Source organism: Rana temporaria, chromosome 1, assembly GCF_905171775.1.
Source record: "Rana temporaria chromosome 1, aRanTem1.1, whole genome shotgun sequence".
NCBI lineage: Eukaryota > Metazoa > Chordata > Amphibia > Anura > Ranidae > Rana > Rana temporaria.
Window position 1 is genome coordinate 25,424,371 of NC_053489.1, and position 23,980 is coordinate 25,448,350.

The following is a 23,980-nucleotide window of genomic DNA, read 5'->3' on the forward strand; positions in this document are numbered from 1 at the left end:
GGGGGGGACGGGGCACTGTAAGTTTTTTTTTTTTTAATTATTCATTTATTTTATTTATTTATTTATTGTTACACTGTTGCTTTATTTATTTCTTTGATTACTTTAATTGCTGTCACAAGGAATGTAAACATCCTTGTGACAGAAATAGGCATGTGACAGGTACTATTTATAGAGAGATGTGTGGACTTTAAAGCGGAGGTTCACCCTAAAAAACATCTATGTACCATCCCATCGAGCATACTAGCGTCAGCTACAGTATGCTTTTTTTTTTTTTGCGCTGTATTTACCGTTTTAACCTTCAGTTTCTTTTCAGACTCCCACGGGGAGTAGGCGTTCCTATGAAGAGGGGAACATGATTGACGTCCGGCTATGGCGCGTCACGCGTTCCGAAAACAGCCGGACTAGGTTTTGGCTCTTCACGGCGCTATACGGCGCCTGCGCACGGACTAGGAGCTGACTGCGCAGGCGCCGTATACAGCCGAGTCCTATTTCGGCTATTTTCGGAACGCGTGACGCGCCATAGCCGGACGTCAACCATGTTCCCCTCTTCATAGGAACGCCTACTCTGAAAAGAAACTGAAGGATTAAACGGTAAATACAGCGCAAAAAAAAAAAAGGCAAACTGTAGCTGACGCTAGTATACTGGACGGGATGGTATATCATTTTTTTAGGGTGAACCTCCGCTTTAAACCCCTCCTCTGCCGGTAAAAGCATTTTATCACACCAAGATCTGTGTTCTCAAATGCTTTCAAAATCGTTTTAAATGCCGCCGTTGACATCAGGGTAAACCTGAAGTGATTTCAGGTCATCACTTCTGGGTTGCCATAGCGGAGCGCCAAATCAAAGGTGATCAAGTCTTTGTTCAGCTGTCCAACCAGACGACAGACGTGTCGCCTGGTTGCTCGGGTCTCCCGGTGGGAGATGGGGCCACAGATGGGGGGGTTGGAGGCCGTCCCCTACCACTACTTGTAAAAGCAGTCCAGCGGCTAGTTAGCTGCTGTGATTGTTTTTACAAAGAGGGCCAACTGCCGGCTCTAAAAAAAAAAACAGTACCAGGGTGATGCCTTATCATCCCGGTATAACCACCCAAAGTCCAGCGGCATATGGGTATGTTGCTGGTCTTGAAGTGGTTACATTTTAAAAGCACTTTTGGCCATGGTGGGGTATTGACACTATTATTAAATTTCCTAAACAAAACAGACGTTAGTTCAGCAAGTTTTTATTGATACCTTTATTGGACTACAATTGATTTAGTTGGTTAAAGATTTTTCAGTGTAAGGCGCCAACTTCAATCTTTGCGGACCTTGACATACGAGTAGACTGGATCTCCCACACTTAGTTTCCCGGTTTGCTCCACTCCGTAGTATTGGCCAAAAAGCGGAGAGTTCTTGTAGAGGTGGCTCAAAGAGGAATCGCTGTTTCGGAAGGTCCTCAGAGTTTCCAGTGGCTCCTTCCGGCTCATGACTCCAGTATCCGGATCCACTGTGGTCAGAAGACAACGGCCACAGGCCATGACCCTCTTCAGCCTTATGGTGCCCACTGTCACGTCATGCCAGCCATCTTCAGCAAAGGCCTCACATCCAGACACTACAATGCAGGGCCTGAAATTTCCCAGAGTGACCGGGTTCTCTAAGCGCTTGTTTAGCTCCTCCAGGGATGTTTCAGAAAGGAGCATGACGGGGCCGGCATCTGAATAGGGAATGACGTCTTTATCTCGGAACGGTCTTTCCTGATCATTTGCCTTTCGCGGTTTCATGACCCCAGGCTCATAGTGCACCAAGCGGTATGGCTGGCTACTTTGAAAATACGTGGTCAGCCACTGAGACACATCATCTCCGCAGTCACGGCCTTGGATGTCAGTTGAAAAGACCCGGCAATCCAACACCTTGTTGGTCTTTGGCTGAGAAAAGGGCACCATTATCTTCTCCATTCCAGGAGCATCGAGACAAAGAGAGTCTCCAAGCCTATTCACATTGATAAGGACAAGTCGTGGCTCCTGCCTGCCCGTCACCATGTGACCGTCCTCGGTCACCACCAGCCAGTGCCGATCTTCCAGCTCCCCATTCCTCAAACCAAGTTCTAGGCATTCGGCCTCTTGAACAGAGATAGGGCGGCATGACTTAATGGGGTATATGAGGAGCTGTGACACCGTGCCCACCTGACACAGCTGCCATTGCTTTCTCCTCCACCACACCCAGGAGGCGATGGCGGTGATGCCCAGGCCAGCTGCGCAGAGTAGCGGTAAACGATGACGAGGAAAGTCCTGCACGGCTCCAGAGATGCTTGAGACAAAGGAGTAAAGAAGACGCGACATGGTCAAAGGCTGAGGTCGCCGTTTCACGTCAAACCCTAGAATGACAGAAAACGGGTCAACATATTATCATTGTAACAAAAGATATTTACCTAAAGCTGAACAAAATGCTAATTAAATAAAGTGATCTCTCTTAGCTAGTCTTGTGTTTCAGCAGCCAAGACAGTATAGCCACAGTTGTAAGTTACAACTGTCTCTACTGCATTACAGCTCCATCACTGACCCACCTGCCAGGCTGCTGATTGGGCAGGCAAGACGCATCACCACACCAGTCATCAGTCTGCTTTATCCACCTGTCAGGAAGCTCCCAGTGTTAGACTGACAGCACTGTGCAGTTCTGTGGATGCCTCATTGACCATCAATACTGCACTTCCTTCAACAGTGTAAAATACAGGAAACCAATAATAAAATGGATGCAAGGAGAGGGGATGGGACTCTGATGGGGACCCTGATGTAAATCAGAGGGTCCACAGATTTAAAGGGGAGGATAGGTGACTCTGATGGGCACGATGTAAGGGGGAGATGGGACTCTGATGGGGGACCACGATATAAGAGGAGGGGACTCTGATGGGGGGCCACGATGCAAGAGGAGGGGAGAGGACTATGATGGGGACCCTGATGTAGAAGGAGGGGAGGGCACTCTGATAGGGGACCACGATGCAAGAGAAGGGCACTCTGATGGGGGGACCACAATGCAAGAGGAGGGGACTCTGATGGGGGGCCACGATGCAAGAGGAGGGAAGGGGACGCTGATGGGGGGGCCACGATGCAAGAGGAGGGCACTCTGATGGGGGGCCACGATGCAAGAGAAGGGCACTCTGATGGGGGGCCACGATGCAAGAGAAGGGCACTCTGATGGGGGGCCACGATGCAAGAGAAGGGCACTCTGATGGGGGGCCACGATGCAAGAGAAGGGCACTCTGATGGGGGGCCACGATGCAAGAGGAAGGCACTGATGGGGGGGCCACGATGCAAGAGGAGGGCACTCTGATGGGGGGGCCACGACGCAAGAGGAGGGCACTCTGATGGGGGGCCACGACGCAAGAGGAGGGCACTCTGATGGGGGGCCACGACGCAAGAGGAGGGCACTCTGATGGGGGGCCACGACGCAAGAGGAGGGCACTCTGATGGGGGACCACAATGCAAGAAGAGGGCACTCTGATGGGGGGACCACAATGCAAGAGGAGGGGACTCTGATGGGGGGCCACGATGCAAGAGGAGGCCACTCTGATGGGGGGCCACGATGCAAGAGGAGGGCACTCTGATGGGGGGCCACGATGCAAGAGGACGGCACTCTGATGGGGGGCCACGATGCAAGAGGACGGCACTCTGATGGGGGGCCACGATGCAAGAGGACGGCACTCTGATGGGGGACCACGATGCAAGAGTAAGGGACTTTGATGGGGGGCCACGATGCAAGAGGAAGGCACTCTGATGGGGGCCACGATGTAAGAGGGAGGAGGGGACTCTGATGGAGACCCTGATGTAAAGGGGGATTCTCATGGGGACCCCGATGTAAAGAGGGGGAGCTCTGATGGGAACCTTGATTAAAAGGGAGGGAGCACCACTGGGGAACTCAATGAAAAGGGGGAGGGGTACTCTGATGTGGACCCCAATGTAAGGGGGGACTTTTAACGTGGACCGTGATGTATGGGGGGGGGGACTGATGTTAGGGGGGATTTTCCTGAAGTCCTGAAACATGTTATACTGATTCCAAAAAAAACATATTCATTCAGTTATTATTAATTGATCTAAAAAATATATTTTTTTCTGGCCCGTGATTATTTGTAAATGATACTGAAAAGTTTGGAGACCCCGCCTTATACCCACAGGTAAAGGAAGGTAAAAAACCCTTATAAAGTATTTTTCAATCTACTCCAACAGGGAAAAAATATCCTTCCTGACCCCCCAGGAGGCAAATATTCCTGGAGTTGGCAATCTCTATAAACTTTAATAGTCAGCATTTGTTTTTTCAACAACCAACTGAACAGGCCAGAACTAGTTTCACATTCTTCCTCCCGGCATTCTGCTAAACCTGGATCGGATTCCCGAAATCTTATCCTGAAGAATGAACAAAGTGCAAGTAAGGAGAATTACAGAGCACAGCAGGTGTACAGAGCCAGGAACTCAGCACAGGGATGGTGGGAACTCCTCATAATGGGCACAGCAGGTGTACAGGCCCAGGAACTCAGCACAGGGATGGTGGGAACCCCTCATAATGGGCACAGCAGGTGTACAGACCCAGGAACTCGGCACAGGGATGGTGGGAACCCCTCATAATGGGCACAGCAGGTGTACAGACCTGGGAACTCAGCACAGGGATGGTGGGAACCCCTCATAATGGGCACAGCAGGTGTACAGGCCCAGGAACTCAGCACAGGGATGGAGGGAACCCCTCATAATGGGCACAGCAGGTGTACAGACCCGGGAACTCAGCACAGGGATGGTGGGAACCCCTCATAATGGGCACAGAAGGTGTACAGACCTGGGAACTCAGCACAGGGATGGTGGGAACCCCTCATAATGGGCACAGCAGGTGTGCAGACCCGGGAACTCAGCACAGGGATGGTGGGAACCCCTCATAATGGGCACATCAGGTGTACAGACCCGGGAACTCAGCACAGGGATGGTGGGAACCCCTCATAATGGGCACAGCAGGTGTGCAGACCTGGGAACTCAGCACAGGGATGGTGGGAACCCCTCATAATGGGCACAGCAGGTGTGCAGACCCGGGAACTCAGCACAGGGATGGTGGGAACCCCTCATAATGGGCACAGCAGGTGTGCAGACCTGAGAACTCAGCACAGGGATGGTGGGAACCCCTCATAATGGGCACAGCAGGTGTACAGACCTGGGAACTCAGCACAGGGATGGTGGGAACCCCTCATAATGGGCACAGCAGGTGTACAGACCTGGGAACTCAGCACAGGGATGGAGGGAACCCCTCATAATGGGCACAGCAGGTGTGCAGACCTGAGAACTCAGCACAGGGATGGTGGGAACCCCTCATAATGGGCACAGCAGGTGTACAGACCTGGGAACTCAGCACAGGAATGGTGGGATCCAAGGGCATCCCGTCCATTAAAGGGCACACGGGGGCCGCCCCCCTGAATCCATGCGTCCAGTCCTTTGCAGGACGCCGGGCGCATGAATTCCAATGCGGGGTGGGTGTTATTTTTGAAGCACTGATTAAAGTCAAAGGCTCTAATAGGCTTCAAAGTAGGGTGGGCTCGGGGCCCAGTGAATGCGCTCACAGCCAACCTGGGTGTGTTAGAATAGTAAAAGAATAGTTGCTATTCTAACACCGGTCCTCCTCCCGGCCAAACAGGAAGTGGGCCTGAGACCTGTCACCTGATTGGCTGAAAGGATAGGCGATCCTATTGGACGAATAGGAGGAGGGGAGTAGAGGCACAGCCACCGTGATGGAGGAAAGGGACACAGGAGCCGCTGCCCGATGCCTAGATGAGGTACGTGCCGGACCTACCAACAGACACGGGTGTTTTTTTGTCGCTTCTCCCACAAAAAACAAAAAAACACCAGCTGCCACTAGTGGGAACCCCTCGTAATGGGCACAGCAGGTGTACAGACCCGGGAATCAGTGTTGCCAACCATCAGTATTTTTACTGGCAGACCGGAAAAAACGGGCACCTTTCTCCTGCCAGTAAGAGGAAAGGGTTACCAGTAAAAAAATCTGACTGTGATGCTCGGAACTGCGCCTGCGCACCTCAGTTCCGGAGCCGGCCGAGACCATCCAAGTGCCTGCTACGGTGTGTTTCGGGTGGTCCCGGTGGGGATCAGGTCTGGCGGAGGTGGTGCCTAAGCGCGTCGTGTGATGTCATGGTGCAAGGGGTCGAGCAGAGCGGGTCTGTTAGTGCTGTTTGGACTGAAGGGGACAGAAGAGACCCCCTGGCATGGAGAGAGACTGTCACTGTGACTACAGGACGTGTTGGTGATCTGTGCTTCTGCACATGGCTCAATTTCACGTGTGTGTGCCCGTCCATTCTAATTTCCTGCCCTCCTGAGTCCTGAGCCACTTACTTTATTGAAAATAAAATAAGAAATATGCTTTTTGCTTTACTATCTACCTCAAAACACAATTTTAATTGCATATTGTACTTATTTGTAGCTTAAATACTGAAATTTGCACTTAAAACGTTTTTTTTTTTGGTACATTTTGGAAATTCCAGTAAAAACTTGGCGGTGCCAGTAAATTTTGTGTTTCGTGTCAGTAAATTTCAATCTGGTAGGTTAGCAGCACTGCCGGGAACTCAGCACAGGGATGGTGGGAACCTCTCATAATGGGCACAGCGGGTGTACAGACCTGAGAACTCAGCACAGGTATGGTGGGAACCCCTCATAATGGGCACAGCAGGTGTACAGACCCGGGAACTCAGCACAGGGATGGTGGGAACCCCTCATAATGGGCACAGCAGGTGTACAGACCTGGGAACTCAGCACAGGGATGGTGGGAACCCCTCATAATGGGCACAGCAGGTGTACAGACCCGGGAACTCAGCACAGGGATGGTGGGAACCCCTCATAATGGGCACATCAGGTGTACAGACCCGGGAACTCAGCACAGGGATGGTGGGAACCCCTCATAATGGGCACAGCAGGTGTACAGACCCGGGAACTCAGCACAGGGATGGTGGGAACCCCTCATAATGGGCACAGCAGGTGTACAGACCCAGGAACTCAGCACAGGGATGGTGGGAACCCCTCATAATGGGCACAGCAGGTGTACAGACCCGGGAACTCAGCACAGGGATGGTGGGAACCCCTTATAATGGGCACAGCAGGTGTACAGACCTGGGAACTCAGCACAGGGATGGTGGGAACCCCTCATAATGGGCACAGCAGGTGTACAGACCCGGAACTCAGCACAGGGATGGCGGAAACCAGGGACAATCTATCCATTAAAGGGCACACAGGTGCCACCCCACTGAATCCATGCGTCCAGTCCCTTGCAGGACGCCGGGCGCATGAATTCCAACGCGCGGGGGGGGGGGGTTTCACAAGAAACGGGGTGTTTTTTTTTTTGAAGCACTGATTAGAGCCAAAGGCTCTAATAGACTTCAAAGTAGGGTGGGCTCGGGGTGCAGTGAATGCGATCACAGTCAACCCGGGTGTGTTAGAATAGTAAAAGAATAGTTGCTATTCTAACACCGGTCCTCCTGTCGGCCAAACAGGAAGTGGGCTTGAGACCTGTCACCCGATTGGCTAAAAGGATAGGCGATCCTATTGGACGAATAGGAGGAGGGGAGGAGAGGCACAGCCACCATGATGAAGGAAAGGGACACAGGAGCCGCTGCCTGATGAGGTACGTGCCGGACCTACCAGCAGATGGGGTGGTTGTTTGCTACTTCTCCCCCAAAAAACACCAGCTACCACTGGTGGGAACCCCCCCTAATGGGCACAGCAGAGGTACAGACCCGGAACTCAGCACAGGGATGGTGGGAACCCCTCATAATGGGCACAGCAGGTGTACAGACCTGGGAACTCAGCACAGGGATGGTGGGAACCCCTCATAATGGGCACAGCAGGTGTACAGACCTGGGAACTCAGCACAGGGATGGTGGGAACCCCTCATAATGGGCACAGCGGGTGTACAGACCTGGGAACTCAGCACAGGGATGGTGGGAACCCCTCATAATGGGCACAGCAGGTGTACAGACCCAGGAACTCAGCACAGGGATGGTGGGAACCCCTCATAATGGGCACAGCAGGTGTACAGACCCAGGAACTCAGCACAGGGATGGTGGGAACCCCTCATAATGGGCACAGCGGGTGTACAGACCTGGGAACTCGGCACAGGGATGGTGGGAACCCCTCATACTGGGCACAGCAGCTGTATGTGTATGTTGAGGTAAACATTGGGATTAATCAGGAGAATGTGGGATTAGGTGGACAATGCTGAGTCTCCATGTGAGAACTCCAGAGCAGAGTTTTCTAAGTTTGGTTCTGGATGGAACAGCAGAGAATAAAAAGAGATCTCACCGTCCTTCTGCAATGCTCTGTGTGTGTGGAGGCCGGAGCAGCAGAGTCTCCTGTGTGGAATCCACAATGTCCGCCTTCTTCCCAGGACGGGGCGGGTGGAGGCCTCAGCTATTCACAGCTCCAGCAACAGGCGGGGACATACTCCGAGCAAAGTCCACCATTCACACCGAGCCCTCACATTCACATGTGACAAGTCAAAGTCTGCCAAAAATATCTCACAATCATTTTATTTTTCTTTGCAATGTAAAAGGCAAAAAACATATAAAAAAAAAAATATATATATATATATAAGTAAAAAAATAAAAAATAAATTATATATATATATATATATATATATATATATATATATATATATTTATACATACACAGTGTGAAAAACTGCTTCTAGTTTTACCAGTGATAGTTGTAGCGCAAATCCTTTTACTGTACAAATGCAAATTCCCCCCGAGCCTTCACAGAACATAGGCTCAAGTTTGAATTTACATTTTTTTTCCCTTTAATTAGAAAACTTTGACTGATCAGGTGGTTCTATCAGACAGACTCCGCCTCTTAACCACTTTACCACCACTTCTCTCCTTCATGTAAAAATCACATTTTTTTTTTGCTAGAAAATTAATCAGAACCCCCAAACATTATATATTTTTTAGCAGACAGCGTAGGAAAAAAAATGGCGGGCATTGCAACTTTTTTTCTCGCACGGTATTTGCGCAATCATTTTTCAAACGCCTTTTTTTTTGGGGGAAAAAAAACGGTTTCATGAATTAAAAAATAACAAAACAGTAAAGTTAGCCCAATTTTTTTGTACAATCTGAAAGATGATGTTACACCGAGTAAATAGATATCCAACATGTCACGCTTTAAAATTGCGCACACTCATGGAATGGCGCCAAACTTCGGTACTTAAAAATCTCCATAGGTGACGCTTTAAAGTTTTTTTACAGGTTACTATTTTCGAGTTACAGAGGAGGTCTAGTGCTAGAATTGTTGCACACGCTCTAACGCTTGCAACGATACCTCACATGTGGGGTTTGAACGGCGTTTACATATGTGGGCGGGACCTGCATGCGTGTTCGCTTCTGTGCGCAAGATAACGGGGACAGGGGCATTTTGAAAAAAAATATTTTTTAATTTTATTTTTATTTTACTTAATTTTTTTCTATTTTTACACTTTTTTTTTTAATCACTTTTAATCCTATTAATCCCATCTGGTCACCAGTCATCTCTATGCTTTCCAGCAGCGCCGACCGATTCGCTCTCCGGGCCCCCGATGGCACGGGAGAGCCCGGAGAAGCACCGGATGGCGGCGGGAGGGGGGGGGAAGTCCCCTCCCGCTGCCTATAAGAACGATCAAGCGGCGGGATCGCCGCTTTGATCGTTCTTATGGTGCACAGAATCGGCGGCTGAAGACGGCGATATCTGAATGATGCCTGTAGCTGCACTCATCATTCAGATATTACCGCCCGCACAAAGCCGAGGACGTCCCAGGGACGTCCTCGGTCGTCAAGAGGTTAAGGCCCCTTTCACACGGGGTGGATCAGTAATGGTCCGACTCCGTATGCTCAACGGGGATCGCTCCGTATATCCCCGATGAGCTAGCGGATGACAGGGCGGTCCCCACACACTGTGCAGGGACCGCCCTGTCTTTTCTCCGCTCTCCCCTATGGGGGATCGGATGAACACGGACCGTATGTCCATGTTCATCCGATCCGATGACAGAAGGAAAAATAGGATTTTCTTCCGTCTGCAGAATCGGATGTTTGCGGAGGCGGACGAGATCGGGTGTCAGTGGATGTTCATCCACAATCACATAGGGACCAATGTATGTCCCTTTTTCATTCGCACACGGATGGATGAAAAAGCGGACATGCGGTCCCCAGGTGTGAAAGGGGCCTGAACACTCACAAGATTTCAGTAGGTGAACTGGAATGTCTGACCTCAATCTCTACAAAGAGTAAGGAAAAGTTTTTCTAATCCATTTTACAATGCGAATCGTTTTGGCTGGTTTCACTTTAACCACTTCAGCCCCGGAAGAGTTTGACCAGAGCACTTTTTTGCGATTCAGCACTGCGCCGCTTTAACTGACAATTGCGCGGTCGTGTGACGTGGCTCCCAAACAAAATTGGCGTCCTTTTTTTCCAACAAATAGAGCTTTCTTTTGGTGGTATTTGATCACCTCTGCGGTTTTTATTTTTTTGCTTTATAAACAAATATAGAGCGACAATTTTGAAAAAAAAATCAATATTTTTTCCTTTTTGCTATAATAAATATCCCCCAAAAACATATAAAAAAAACATTTATTTTCCTCAGTTTAGGCCGATACGTATTCTTCTACATATTTTTGTTAAAAAAAATCGCAATAAGCGTTTATCGATTGGTTTGCGCAAAATTTATAGCGTTTACAAAATAGGGGATAGTTTTATTGCATTTTTATTATTTTTTTTTTTTTTACTACTAATGGCGGCGATCAGCGATTTTTTTCGTGACTGCGGCATTATGGCGGACACTTCGGACAATTTTGACACATTTTTGGGACCATTGTCATTTTCACAGCAAAAAATGCATTTAAATTGCATTGTTTATTGTGAAAATGACAGTTGCAGTTTGGGAGTTAACCACAGGGGGCGCTGTAGGAGTTTCGTTTCACCTAGTGTGTGTTTACAACTGTAGGGGGGTGTGGCTGTAGGTCTGACGTCATCGATCGAGTCTCCCTATAAAAGGGATCACTCGATCGATGCAGCCGCCACAGTGAAGCACGGGGAAGCCGTGTTTACATACGGCTCTCCCTGTTCTTCAGCTCCGGGGAGCGATCGCGAGGGGGCGGCTATAAACGAATAGCCGCGCCGTCGTCCCAGATCGCTCCCTGAGGGAACCCGACCGCCGCATGTACCGGGGGGGGTCCCGATGCGGGCACGTCGTTCTGCCTGTCCATGCCATTTTGCCGACGTACATGTACATGCGGCGGTCGTTAAAGTGGAGTTCCACCCATAAATATAACATTACATCAGTAGTTTTAAAAAAATGTCATTAGTCCTTTACGAAAATTTTTTTTTTTTTTTAGATGCCTTCAAAGGGTTGTTGCTAGGCAGAATAATTAATCTTCCCTCTTCCTGCACCTAGGTGCCTAATGCTTCCTAACCTACACCGCACAGACTCCTGGGAATGTAGTGGGTGTAACTTTCCAGGAGTCTGTGCACTCCCCAGTCTCAAAGAATCATGTGACTTGGACAGCACAGGTGCTGAAACCTGATCTGACACTGCTTGTGCAGCACTGAGCATGTGCGAGATCTGAAAGGCTGAAATCCAGGAAGTCATACAGTCTGGCTTCATGATGCCCACACTTAAGATGGCCCTAGTCAATTTCTATTTTATAAAGTGTCTAAATGCTGTAACAACCTAACAAAACGGACCTTAGTTTACAGACTAACTTTACTAGAATACATCAAGCTTGTGTATTACAGGGGTATTTATATTTAAAAAGTGAAATTGTGGCCGGAACTCCGCTTTAAGCGGTTAAAATTGTTCGTTTAAGGGCTCATTTACACTTGCAATTGGGGTTGGTAACAAAGTCGGATCAAGGGGGGTGCTGGGGTTGACCGTGCCCCCCCCTGAGAGTGCATCCACTGATCTATGAGCCAGTCTCATGCACAGTTGATGCAAGGGGGGACTTTAATGGGGACACCCGATGTATGGGGACTTTGATGGGGATATCTGATGTAAAGGGAAACTCTGATGGGGATAACTCATCATATGTGTAGCGCCTGTGTACTTTATAGTACCGGTGCTTTTTAAATTTAGAAGGAGATCAGAGTGTTATGTGCAAAACAGGGTCTCTGTCTCAGCTTGGCTGTACTGAAGGCTATTTTGTTGCACTGGGGTGTTCTTCCAGCCCCGGTGCTGCAGGTGGCAGCAGTGGAGTCAAGGTTTGGGTGCTCTTTCCCAGCAGCCAATCAGGAGGGTTTGCTGGGGAGGGGTATTTGAGTCAGACGCCATTGGTTCTGGGTCTCTTCTGGCTGGAGTGCGGCACCCACCTTTAGGGTGACCACATCACGGCGCCCCGGCGTTATGGACTACCTGGCCGGGGCGTGCGTGCCACAGGGTGTTCCTGGTTCCGGGGCCATGCTGGCCCGGAGCATCTGAACAGGGACAGGGACCCAGGGAGTGACTGGGTTCCCACCTTTGCGGATTCCAAGCTGTATTGCTGTTCGGTGGGAAGTCAGTCTGAGGAGCGCCATTGAGAGGCTGGCGGTCCAAAATGGCCTGGACAAACCACCGGGGATCGAGGTAGCCGGACACTGAGGGATTGATCACCTGTCAATCGGCACCTGGGCGACAAGTTGAAGGAGATCCAGGCGTAACTCATCTAAGGAGGATTATCTCTGTAACTACAAAGTTACTCTGTAACTCAGGGGTGTCCAAACTTTTTTCAACGAGGGCCAGATTTGATGAAGTGAACATTCATGAGGGCCGAACCATTTTGCCTGACATTCGGTCTAAGGCCTCGTACACACGGACGGACTGTCCTCTGAAAATGGTCCGCCGGACCGTTTTCAGAGGACATGTCCGTTCGGAGATTTCTGTCTGATGGTTGTACACACCATCAAACAGAAATCCGTGCGTCCACGATACGCGGTGACGTGCGCGGCCCTGGAAGTTCAATGCTTCGACGCATGCGAGGGCTTTCGGCCGATCGGACATGTCCGGTGAAACATTTGTCTGCTGGAAACCTGTCCGATCCGCCGGAAAACTGTCCGGTCGGACCTACAGACGACCGAACAAGTCCGCTGAAACTGGTCAAATGTCACCACCAATACTAGTAAAAAATATATATATATAATAATAATAAAAATGTCACAACTATATCCCCTATTTTGTAGACGTGACAACTTTTGTGCAAACCAATCAATAAACGCTTATTGTTTCTTTTTCAAAATTGTCACTTTTTTGGTTTAAAGAACGTAGTGGAGAAGGGGGGAGTGGGGAGAAGAAGAGGTGGATAAGTGGTGGTGGTGGTGGGGGGGGGGAATTGAGAGACGAATGGGGAAGGGGGGGGCGGAGAGGAGAGATGGATAGGTGAGGGGGAGAGAGAAGTGAGAGACAAGTAGAGAAGGGAAGGAGTGGAGAGGAGAGATGGATAGGTGAGGGGGAGAGAGAAGAAGTGAGAGACGAGCAGAGAAGGGAAAGAGTGGAGAGGAGAGGTGGATAGGTGAGGGGGAGAGAGGAGAAGTAAGAGATAAGTGGAGAGGGGGATAGGTGTTTGGGGAGAGAAAAGTAGGGTATAAGTGGAGAAGGGGAAGAGTGGAATGGAGAGGATAGGTGATGGGGGAGAGAGGAGAAGTAAGAGATGAGTGGAGAAGGAAAGAGTAAAGAGGAGTGGAGGATTTGGGGGGGGGGGTGTTGAAGGGATGGGGGGAGAGAGGTAAGAGGAGTGGGAAGTGAGGATAGCTAGGATGGGGGGGGGGGGGTGACAGGAGAGAGAAAGAAGTGGGGGTGTGAAAGAAGGAGGCAAACAATGGAGAAGGGGAAGAGGTAAAGGAGGGGAAAGGAGAGGAGAAGAGAAGGAGGGGAGATGAGAGGTGACAGATGAGTGGAGATAGGAGTGGGACAAGCGGTGAGGGGTGACAGAGGTGGGTTAGGGGGAGTGGACGAGAAGATGTGGAGGGGCGAGAAGAGAGGTGAAGGGGGGAGAGAAGAGGTAGAGGAGGGGAGAGGAGAGGTGACAGATGAGTGGAGATAGGAGTGGGACAAGAGGTGAGGGGTAACAGAGGAGAGTTGGGGGGAGGGGGAGAAGATAGGAGGGAGTGAAAAGTGGAAAAGGGCAAATGGGAAAGAAGAGGGGAGGATGAAATGTGAGTGAGGAGAGAGGAGTAGGGAGGGGAAGGGGTAGAAGGAAGGGGGGCACTGCCAGGTTCGGCTTATCGGGGGCAATGGTTACAGATTTCCTGATTCCCACTCACAGTCCCATGTGGAGATGAAGCAGTGCAGAGACAGGAAGGAAGGAAACAGAAGAAGACATTTATTATTGATACATTGGAGTGCACGTGACGTCACTCCCCCTTCTCCCCAATCACCGGACAGACAGGGGTCACCTGTACATTGATATACTTACAGCGATAATCTCCTCTGGCTTGTTGGCGGATTGTGAGGTTATATAACAATAAGGGAATATCATATTACAGGGAGACATACAGAGCGCCATCTAGTGATCGCTGGGGAAAACTGACTACAAATACAATGTAACTCTTTCCTCACCAAGACAGCAGAGAGAAAAAGGTTTCTGAATCCCATTTTTCCAGCTATGGTACATCATAGATGCTGGGATTGTGTAGTTAGTATTCCTCCCACTGACACCAGTGATGGGACACTATTCCTCCCACCGACACCAGTGATGGGACACTATTCCTCCCACTGACACCAGTGATGGGACACTATTCCTCCCACTGACACCAATGATGGGACACTATTCCTCACACTGACACCAATGATGGGACACTATTCCTCACACTGACACCAATGATGGGACACTATTCCTCACACTGACACCAATGATGGGACACTATTCCTCACACTGACACCAGTGATGGGACACTATTCCTCACACTGACACCAGTGATGGGACACTATTCCTCCCACTGACACCAGTGATGGGACACTATCCCTCCCACCGACACCAGTGATGGGACACTATTCCTCCCACTGACACCAGTGATGGGACACTATTCCTCACACTGACACCAATGATGGGACACTATTCCTCACACTGACACCAATGATGGGACACTATTCCTCACACTGACACCAGTGATGGGACACTATTCCTCCCACTGACACCAGTGATGGGACACTATCCCTCCCACCGACACCAGTGATGGGACACTATTCCTCCCACTGACACCAGTGATGGGACACTATTCCTCACACTGACACCAATGATGGGACACTATTCCTCACACTGACACCAATGATGGGACACTATTCCTCACACTGACACCAGTGATGGGACACTATTCCTCCCACTGACACCAGTGATGGGACACTATTCCTCCCACTGACACCAGTGATGGGACACTATTCCTCCCACTGACACCAGTGATGGGACACTATTCCTCACACTGACACCAATGATGGGACACTATTCCTCACACTGACACCAATGATGGGACACTATTCCTCACACTGACACCAGTGATGGGACACTATTCCTCCCACTGACACCAGTGATGGGACACTATCCCTCCCACCGACACCAGTGATGGGACACTATTCCTCCCACTGACACCAGTGATGGGACACTATTCCTCCCACTGACACCAGTGATGGGACACTATTCCTCCCACTGACACCAGTGATGGGACACTATTCCTCCCACTGACACCAGTGATGGGACACTATTCCTCCCATTGACACCAGTGATGGGACACTATTGATCTTTTATTGAAAAGAATCAAGCAACCAATTTTATACAAAAGTAAAAAACATAACTATAGTACAAAACTTCAAACATAAATCCAAGGAATACACATCCGGGTTCAGAATATATACAATATATACACTATACACCACCACCAAAACATTACTACAAAACTATTTACACAAAGCAGCAGAGAGGGCCTAAGAGGCACAACCCGTCACCTATGTACGCAGCCATTTATCAAAAATGTATCAAAAATAATAATCTAGGGTGATAAGAGACAGACAGCCACACCCGGGAAAGAGACTCCTGGCAGTCAGGGAGGCTTGAAACCCCTCCACGCCTTCAGCCAAGCCCCCTGACCCCGCTTGTCTCTCTCAAGCCCCCGAATCTTACCCACCTCATGCACAATGTCATACACCACCACCTCAACAGGAAGGATTTTTTGCCGAATGCTGACCTGACACCGTGCGTTCCAGGTGAAATAACGGACCACTAGGCTAACTAAAAAAAGTGTATCCAAACAAAAACCTCCACCGGTACTGAATGCTCCGTACACCCACTCGGCATAACCCAGCCTGGAGAGGAAAGGAACACCGAGCGCCCGCCCCACCTGTTTGTACACTTCTATGTTAAAAGGGCAACGAAGCAGAAAATGGTCCATAGTCTCCTCCTCACCTGCACACTCCTCCCGAGGACAGCTACGATCCACCCCACTGCGGAATTTCAAATTGCCCCGAACATAGAGCCTCCCATGGAAGCACAACCAGGCCAGATCCCTAAATTTAGGAGGTATTCTATCCAAATTAATTAGTCTCAACCCCGCCCTCAAAACTGGGCCTGGGCAATCCCTTAAGGCCAGTGGGTCATGAAAGACTTCGCTCAAGACTCGACTCATAAGGTCTTTCCTCGGAACCGATCTGAGATCTTCAGCCGACAATCGCCACTGCCGCAGTAACTTCAGGCACGGAGCTACATAGGCTGGTAGCTGACCACGATGACCCCTGCGATTCTTCACTTGGCCACCTTCTTCCCAAAGTCGCAGAAAAGGACTAAACCAAGATCTAAATATGCCTGCCCATCCAGGAGGTTCCACTGCAAGCATACTACCAATGTTAAACTTGAGAAAAAGCAGTGAAAAGAAAAGAACTGGGTTGACCATACCTAAGCCACCCTCCCTCCTGGATAGGTAGGTGACATTCCTCTTGATGGGGTTCAGTCTGTTCCCCCACAGCATCTGGAAGAACACACTACTGACCCTAGCATAGAGAGACACTGGCAAGATGCAGACAAAGCTGACATACAAGAAGATCGGAATCAGGTAGGTCTTAATCAGATCAACCCTTTCCCTCATAGATAACTTCCATCTCTTCCAGTTGACCACCTTAGCATTGGCAATTTCCAGTCTGCCTTCCCAGTTTTTGAGGCCATAATCGCCGGGTCCAAATTCAATGCCTAGTATCTTAATTCTTTCCCGGGGCACTGGAAAGGTGTCCGGGAGATCAAACCCCTCACCTTCCTTTCCCATCCAGAAAACTTCGCTCTTTTCCTGATTGATCTTGGAGCCTGATGCTTCAGAATACCGTGATGTCAGAGAGACCACCTCCTCCGCCTCATCCGTCCCAGTGACAATCACCGATACATCGTCCGCATAAGCAACAACCCTCAATGGCGGCTCACCCGGGAGACCCACTGGTACCCCACACAACATGCCGCTCTCTAGCCTCCTGATGAAGGGGTCGATTGCAAACACATAGAGCACGGGACTCAGGGGACAACCCTGGCGCACCCCGGAGCCAACCTCAAAGGACTGCCCAACCCAACCATTAACAAGAGGGAAGCTTTCTGCCCCCTTATACAAGACTTTCAGCCAATCAACAAAACCACCCGGCAGACCGTACTTACTAAGGAGCAACCACAGGTACTCATGGTTAACACGATCAAAAGCCTTTGCCTGATCCAATGTCAGCAAGTACTTTCCCCAGCCTGCAGCCCTGCACCGCTCCAAGGCCTCCCGGACAGCTAACACCGCTGTGAAGGTGCTCCTACCCTGGACCGAACAGTGCTGATGGCGAGAAAGCAAAGACTCTGCTACTGACGACAGGCGCCAGAAAAATATCTTCGCCAGTATCTTTCTATCGACATTAAGAAGGCTGATGGGGCGCCAATTCTCAATCATCGAAGGATCTTTACCCTTTGACAGAAGAATCACAGCCGAGTGCCTCATGGAAGGGGATAGCACCCCCTCAGCAAGACAACTGTTAAAAACCTCTACCAAATGTGGGGCCAGAATAGACTTAAAGGCTTTGTAGAACTCAGCCGTCAAGCCATCCGGTCCGGGTGACTTTTTGATGGCAAGCTGTTCAATTGCCCTCATCACCTCTTCAACTGTGATCTCCTCTGTCAAATTCATCAATGGAACATCTCCACCATTTAGACCTGGAGTAGAGTCCAAAAAGCTTTCCATCTTGTCACGGTCAAGCTCTTTCCTTCCAAGAAGGTCGGCATAAAAGGACCTCACGACCTCCAGAATCCCTGACCTGGACTTTGTCACGGAACCTGTACTGTCCTTAAGGCCAACGACCGCTTTAACAGCTACACCTTGTTTGCAGTTCTGGTAAGGGTCAGGCGAGTGGTACTTCCCATAGTCCCTCTCCAGAACCAAAGAGGCATGCCGGTCATATTGACACTTCCTGAGAAGGAGTTTCACTTCAGAGATTGCCCCAGGATCTCCTCCTCTCGAGACAAGAATATCCAGCTTCCTCCGCAAACGTTGGTAGGTCATGTATTTATTAAACTGTGTTCTATTGGCTAGGCCCCTGAAGAATCCAGCGATCCTCTTTTTGGTCAGCTCCCACCACTCAGCCTTGCTGCTACAAAAGTCCAGGAGGGTCACCTGTGCCTGAAAGAATTCCTCAAAGGATTGTCTAACATGTTCTTCCTTGAGTAGAGTCGAATTCAATCTCCAGATGCCCTTTCCTCTCTGAGGGGCGTCTGAAGCATTCAGGGCCACAGATAGCATACAGTGATCAGAGAACTCTACTGCCTGCACCACTGGGGGTGAGAAAGCAGAGGCCTCCTTCAAAAAAAACCTGTCTATCCTACTCTGACTATTACCACGATGAAAGGTGAACCCGGTGTCATCCGGGAGGTGCGCAATGTGCACATCCACAAGACCAGCATCCCTAACCATACTATTTAAAAAAACGCTATCATATCCCAGCCTGTCCTTGAAGTCCTTCCTGTCCTTGGGCCTAGTTACTGTATTAAAGTCACCTCCAAAGACCAGTTGCCGGGATGTAAAAAGAAATGGCTTGATCCTTGTAAAAAGGCATTTCCTGTCCCACTTTGTGTGCGGCCCATAGATATTAATTAGGCGCAGGTCCTGCCCTCCCACAAGGACGTCTAAGACCATACATCTCCCAATCTCCACCTCAATAACCCGCCGGACAGTTACCATGCCGGTTTTAAACAACACCGCCACACCGCCGTAAGGCTCGGCCGCAAGAGACCAGTAAGATGGACCATACCTCCACTCTCTCTTGGCCATATGAATATCTGCCAAGGAGGTGAGCCTAGTCTCTTGCAAAAATAAAATTTCAGCATCTAATTGGCTGAACAAAAAGAAGGCCATAGAACGAGCTCTCACTGACTTAATGCTGGCGACATTTATTGTCGCCACTTTTAACGGAGGGGGAACCGCCATTTGGGTTATTGGGTGGATTGCTTCTTAGCTCCCCTCTGCTGCTCATCACCAGAAGCCTCCCTCTTTCTTGAGGCCGCCTCCAACTCCATCTCTGAATCAGAGCTCAGCTCTGAAGAAGCGCCAGATGAGGAAATGTCCCACCTAGCGGACCTACGACGGGTGGAGACAGGCACCAGAGCTTCCCGCCCCCGTTCCGTCCTCACCGCCTGCTTCTTCCGCCGCCCAACCTTCCTTCTCTCTTCCAGGTACTTGAGGTCAGCCTCAGAGATGCCCTCATCCCTTGTTTTTTTCTTTGAAGCGACCTTTTTAGTACCCGCAACCACTCCTGATGGGGGGGGTAAATCCGATTTAGGAGGGATAGACTTCTGGGGGGTAACTGACTCAGGGGGCACAGACTTGGAAGGTTCTGACACAAGAGGAGCGGGTACAGTAGGCTGGGGGGACACAGATACAGAAGGAGTACTTACAGACACAGAAGGGGTGGTCACAGGAACTGGGGAGGAAACTGGGGAGGGATCCTGAGCAGGACCAGGGGGGTCGGTCACCGCAGCGGAGGATGGTACACCAGGGGCCTCCCCCTCCATCCTGTCCAGCCTTGACATCTCATCCACTACCTCCTTCTCCATATTGTGCCAGGCCTCAGGGCATCTGCTATAAGGGTGGCCAAGTCGCAGGCACAGGTTGCACCTGATCTTCTGGGTGCAGTCCTTGGCCATATGACCCTGACCCCGACACACTGAGCATATCAAGGCCGAACAGGAGGAGCTAAGGTGCCCCCTCTCTCCACAGCGGTGGCACAGCTTCGGCTGACCAGGGTAGAAGACGGTCATCCTATCCCTCCCTATGAAAGCCGAGGAGGGCAGGTGACGGACAACATTTCCATCCCTGGCCAGCCTGACTGTCACCGACCATCCCCCAGTCCAGATGTTACGCTCATCTAATATTTTAACGGGTTTGGTCAAAACTTCCCCGTAGTTCCTCAACCAGACCTCCAGATCCCTGGCAGGGACGCTCTCATTGGTGAGGATGATAGTGATCTTTTTTACTGTTGACTGCTGCGAAATCGCAACTGGGGCCAGACTTTCCCATTCGGGTCTTGACCTGCACCGGGCCTCATATCGTTCCCAGAACAGGTCAAGACCCTCTGGCTTGGTGAAACTGACTGTATAATCCCGCGTCCCTGACACATGAATAAAAGCGTAGAGATCGTTAACCCCAAAACCCATTTCTAGAATTAAATCCACCACTGCACGCCTTGCCGGGGGGATTGCACCACCTTCCCATTTCAAGATGACAACATTACGTCTTGGGCCCCCAGCAGAAGCCAGAGACCCAAGACCATATCCCGGGGGGCTCGAGGTGGTAGCTCGTAGAGGAAAACCCTGCTTGGGGGCGGAGCTGCCAGGGACAGAGCGTACCACCTGAGCGAAAGTGGGTTTATTGGGGCCAAGACCCCACACTGAAGTCACTTTATCTGCATGAACAGAGTTAGTATTGTCCATGCCACCTGAAATGGGACCATTGTCCATCCCACCTGAAATGGGACCATTGTCCATCCCACCTGAACTGGGATGATTATTATCAGTCACACACACATTCCCATCAGGTATAATTATAGTTTCTGTTGCAGTACCGGCCGTCGCCTGATGCTGCGCTGTGGAGTCCTGAGCAGCAGTGGGGCAATCAGCTCTGGTCTCAGCATCAGGAGGGTTAATGGGTTCTGCTGGGTCTTGCAGTTCCTTCACAGGAATGTCATTTTCTGAACGTGTCTCTTGCTGCATTGCAGCCTCAGCAGGCACATTATTACTGCATACAGGACTGGCAGTCTTATTATTAGGCACATTATCAGTCATTGATGGTACATACACAGTCTTATTCACAACATGGGGCTTAGCTGGCTTCACTTTATCAGGTACACCATCTGCAATATCTTCATCATTAAAGACCATCTGATCCCCCCGCACAGGAGACTCCATTACCTGGATCACCCTCAGCATGCCTCCTGAGTCCTGGGAAGGCATTGGGGTGCTTACCTCTCCCTGGGGGGGCAGGGGGTCAGAACTGGGGGTCTCCTCCTCCTCCACCTCCATCTTTGTCACCTTTGCAAACCTCTTGTCATTGGAGAACTTTTCCTTGAAAGGACCATCCCTTCCTTCCATTATGGCCACGATGGTCTCCTGGTGGTCCACACGGACCTTGGCCAATTGGATCTCTGGATCCATGGATCCGCGTTTCAGACTATGCAAGCCTTCACGTTGCCTTCGCAGGCGCTTCAGCTCCGCACGTAGCTTATACAGCTTATCCCTCTCCCGGTTTAGGACTTTTATGCCGGCCACCACTCGCTCCCGAATGGCCTCCGAGCCTTCATCCACACCAGGGGCAGAGAGATCACCAGCTGAGGCTTGTAGAGGGGCAGACATGTCAGCAGATGGCCCAGGAGATGGCTGAGAGCCTCCAGCAGGAGAGGCCCCACTGCCCTCCATGGCTTCCCCAGAAAGGGGCCAGGAGAGCTGGGAGAGATTTCCAGGCAACTCCCTTCTCACACAGCAGCTCCAGACACACCTTCCTCCTCACACACCTGTGCTCCAATGGTGGGTGGGGCACTATTCCTCCCACTGACACCAATGATGGGGCACTATCCCTCCCACCGACACCAGTGATGGGGCACTATCCCTCCCACCGACACCAGTGATGGGACACTATTCCTCCCACTGACACCAGTGATGGGACACTATTCCTCCCACTGACACCAGTGATGGGACACTATTCCTCCCACGGACACCAGTGATGGGACACTATTCCTCCCACTGACACCAGTGATGGGACACTATTCCTCACACTGACACCAATGATGGGACACTATTCCTCACACTGACACCAGTGATGGGACACTATTCCTCCCACTGACACCAGTGATGGGACACTATCCCTCCCACCGACACCAGTGATGGGACACTATTCCTCCCACTGACACCAGTGATGGGACACTATTCCTCACACTGACACCAATGATGGGACACTATTCCTCACACTGACACCAATGATGGGACACTATTCCTCCCACTGACACCAGTGATGGGACACTATTCCTCCCACTGACACCAGTGATGGGACACTATCCCTCCCACCGACACCAGTGATGGGACACTATTCCTCCCACTGACACCAGTGATGGGACACTATTCCTCCCACTGACACCAGTGATGGGACACTATTCCTCCCACTGACACCAGTGATGGGACACTATTCCTCCCACTGACACCAGTGATGGGACACTATTCCTCCCATTGACACCAGTGATGGGACACTATTCCTCCCACCGACACCAGTGATGGGGCACTATCCCTCCCACCGACACCAGTGATGGGACACTATTCCTCCCACTGACACCAGTGATGGGACACTATTCCTCCCACTGACACCAGTGATGGGACACTATTCCTCCCACGGACACCAGTGATGGGACACTATTCCTCCCACGGACACCAATGATGGGACACTATTCCTCCCACTGACACCAGTGATGGGGCACTATTCCTCCCACTGACACCAATGATGGGGCACTATTCCTCCTCCTACTGACCACAAGCTATATGTACCGGACTACCAACCCCAAGGCAATGATAATTCTCTTTGATGGTGGGCCCCGGACATTTTCTACCCCCCCCCCCCCCCCCTCCTAAATTTGGCCTTTGGAAAGTTTGGAGACCATTGCTTTAAAGTGACACTAAATTCAGATGTAAAACGTACCACTCCTGCCGTCCGTACCGCCGATCCCCACTCTTTCTGTGAGTGTCGATCTCCTGGCCCCTGAGGGTGCTCAATGGTTCCTCCCACACAGGTTTTCTTAAAGTGCTAGGGTTCCACTATACTTAATTTTTTTGGGGTTTGTAAATGTATTGTGCGATCACAACTTTTTTTGTTTTTGTTTTTACAGTATTAGTTCTCCTAATATGTACAATGTATAAAGTGCCGCGCTGAGCGTTAGATAGAAGTCTTAACAGCAGCTTCTCGCACCTAATAATAATGTGCAAAATGATCATATAAATGCATCGTAACAACATACAACTTCCACTATAGTCATAAAAGTGACACATAAAAAATGATCAAAGTGGAGAAAGAAAGAAAAAACATAAAACTGTGCAACAAAGAAGTCCAATAGCCAGATTTACAAAGAGTTACGCCGGCGTATCAGCAGATACGCCATCGTAACTCGGAATCTAAGCCCGTCGTAAGTTTAAGTGTATGCTCAAACTGAGATACAATTAAACCTAGCTAAGATACGACGGCCTGCGCCGTCGTATCTTAGCTGTCTAGTTCCGCCGGCCGCTAGGGGCGTGAACGCCGATTTACGCCTAGAATGCGTAAATCAGCGAGATACACCGATTCACGAACGTGCGCTTGCCCGTCGCAGTAAAGATACGCCGTTTACGTAAGGTGTTTTCAGGCGTAAAGTTATTCCATCAAATAGCTGGACTAGTCAATGTTAAGTATGGCCGTCGTTCCCGCGTCGAAATTTGAAAATTTTACGTTGTTTGCGTAAGTCGTCCGTGAATAG

General features: G+C 50.2%; 1 protein-coding gene across 3 annotated transcripts; it reads right to left on the reverse strand.

Moving 5' to 3' along the window:
* Positions 1-1,203: 1,203 nt before the first annotated feature.
* LOC120925499 (mitochondrial amidoxime-reducing component 1-like) lies at positions 1,204-23,193 on the reverse strand. Of its 3 annotated transcripts, none has more exons than XM_040336028.1 (2): positions 23,173-23,193; positions 1,204-2,349 (listed from the first exon to the last, which is right to left on the reverse strand). In XM_040336028.1, the coding sequence occupies exon 2, from the start codon at positions 2,312-2,314 to the stop codon at positions 1,289-1,291; it is 1,026 nt and encodes a 341-aa protein (XP_040191962.1). In that variant the 5' UTR covers positions 2,315-2,349; positions 23,173-23,193; the 3' UTR covers positions 1,204-1,288. The 3 variants fall into 3 exon arrangements, with proteins under 3 accessions (XP_040191962.1, XP_040191961.1, XP_040191960.1); XM_040336027.1 differs by lacking the exon at positions 23,173-23,193 and adding an exon at positions 14,415-14,488; XM_040336026.1 differs by lacking the exon at positions 23,173-23,193 and adding an exon at positions 8,309-8,459.
* Positions 23,194-23,980: the final 787 nt, after the last annotated feature.

Excerpts from the sequence above, each read along its gene's own strand:
- LOC120925499 (XM_040336028.1), bottom strand. The coding sequence starts at position 2,314 with ATGTCGCGTCTTCTTTACTCCTTTGTCTCAAGCATCTCTGGAGCCGTG.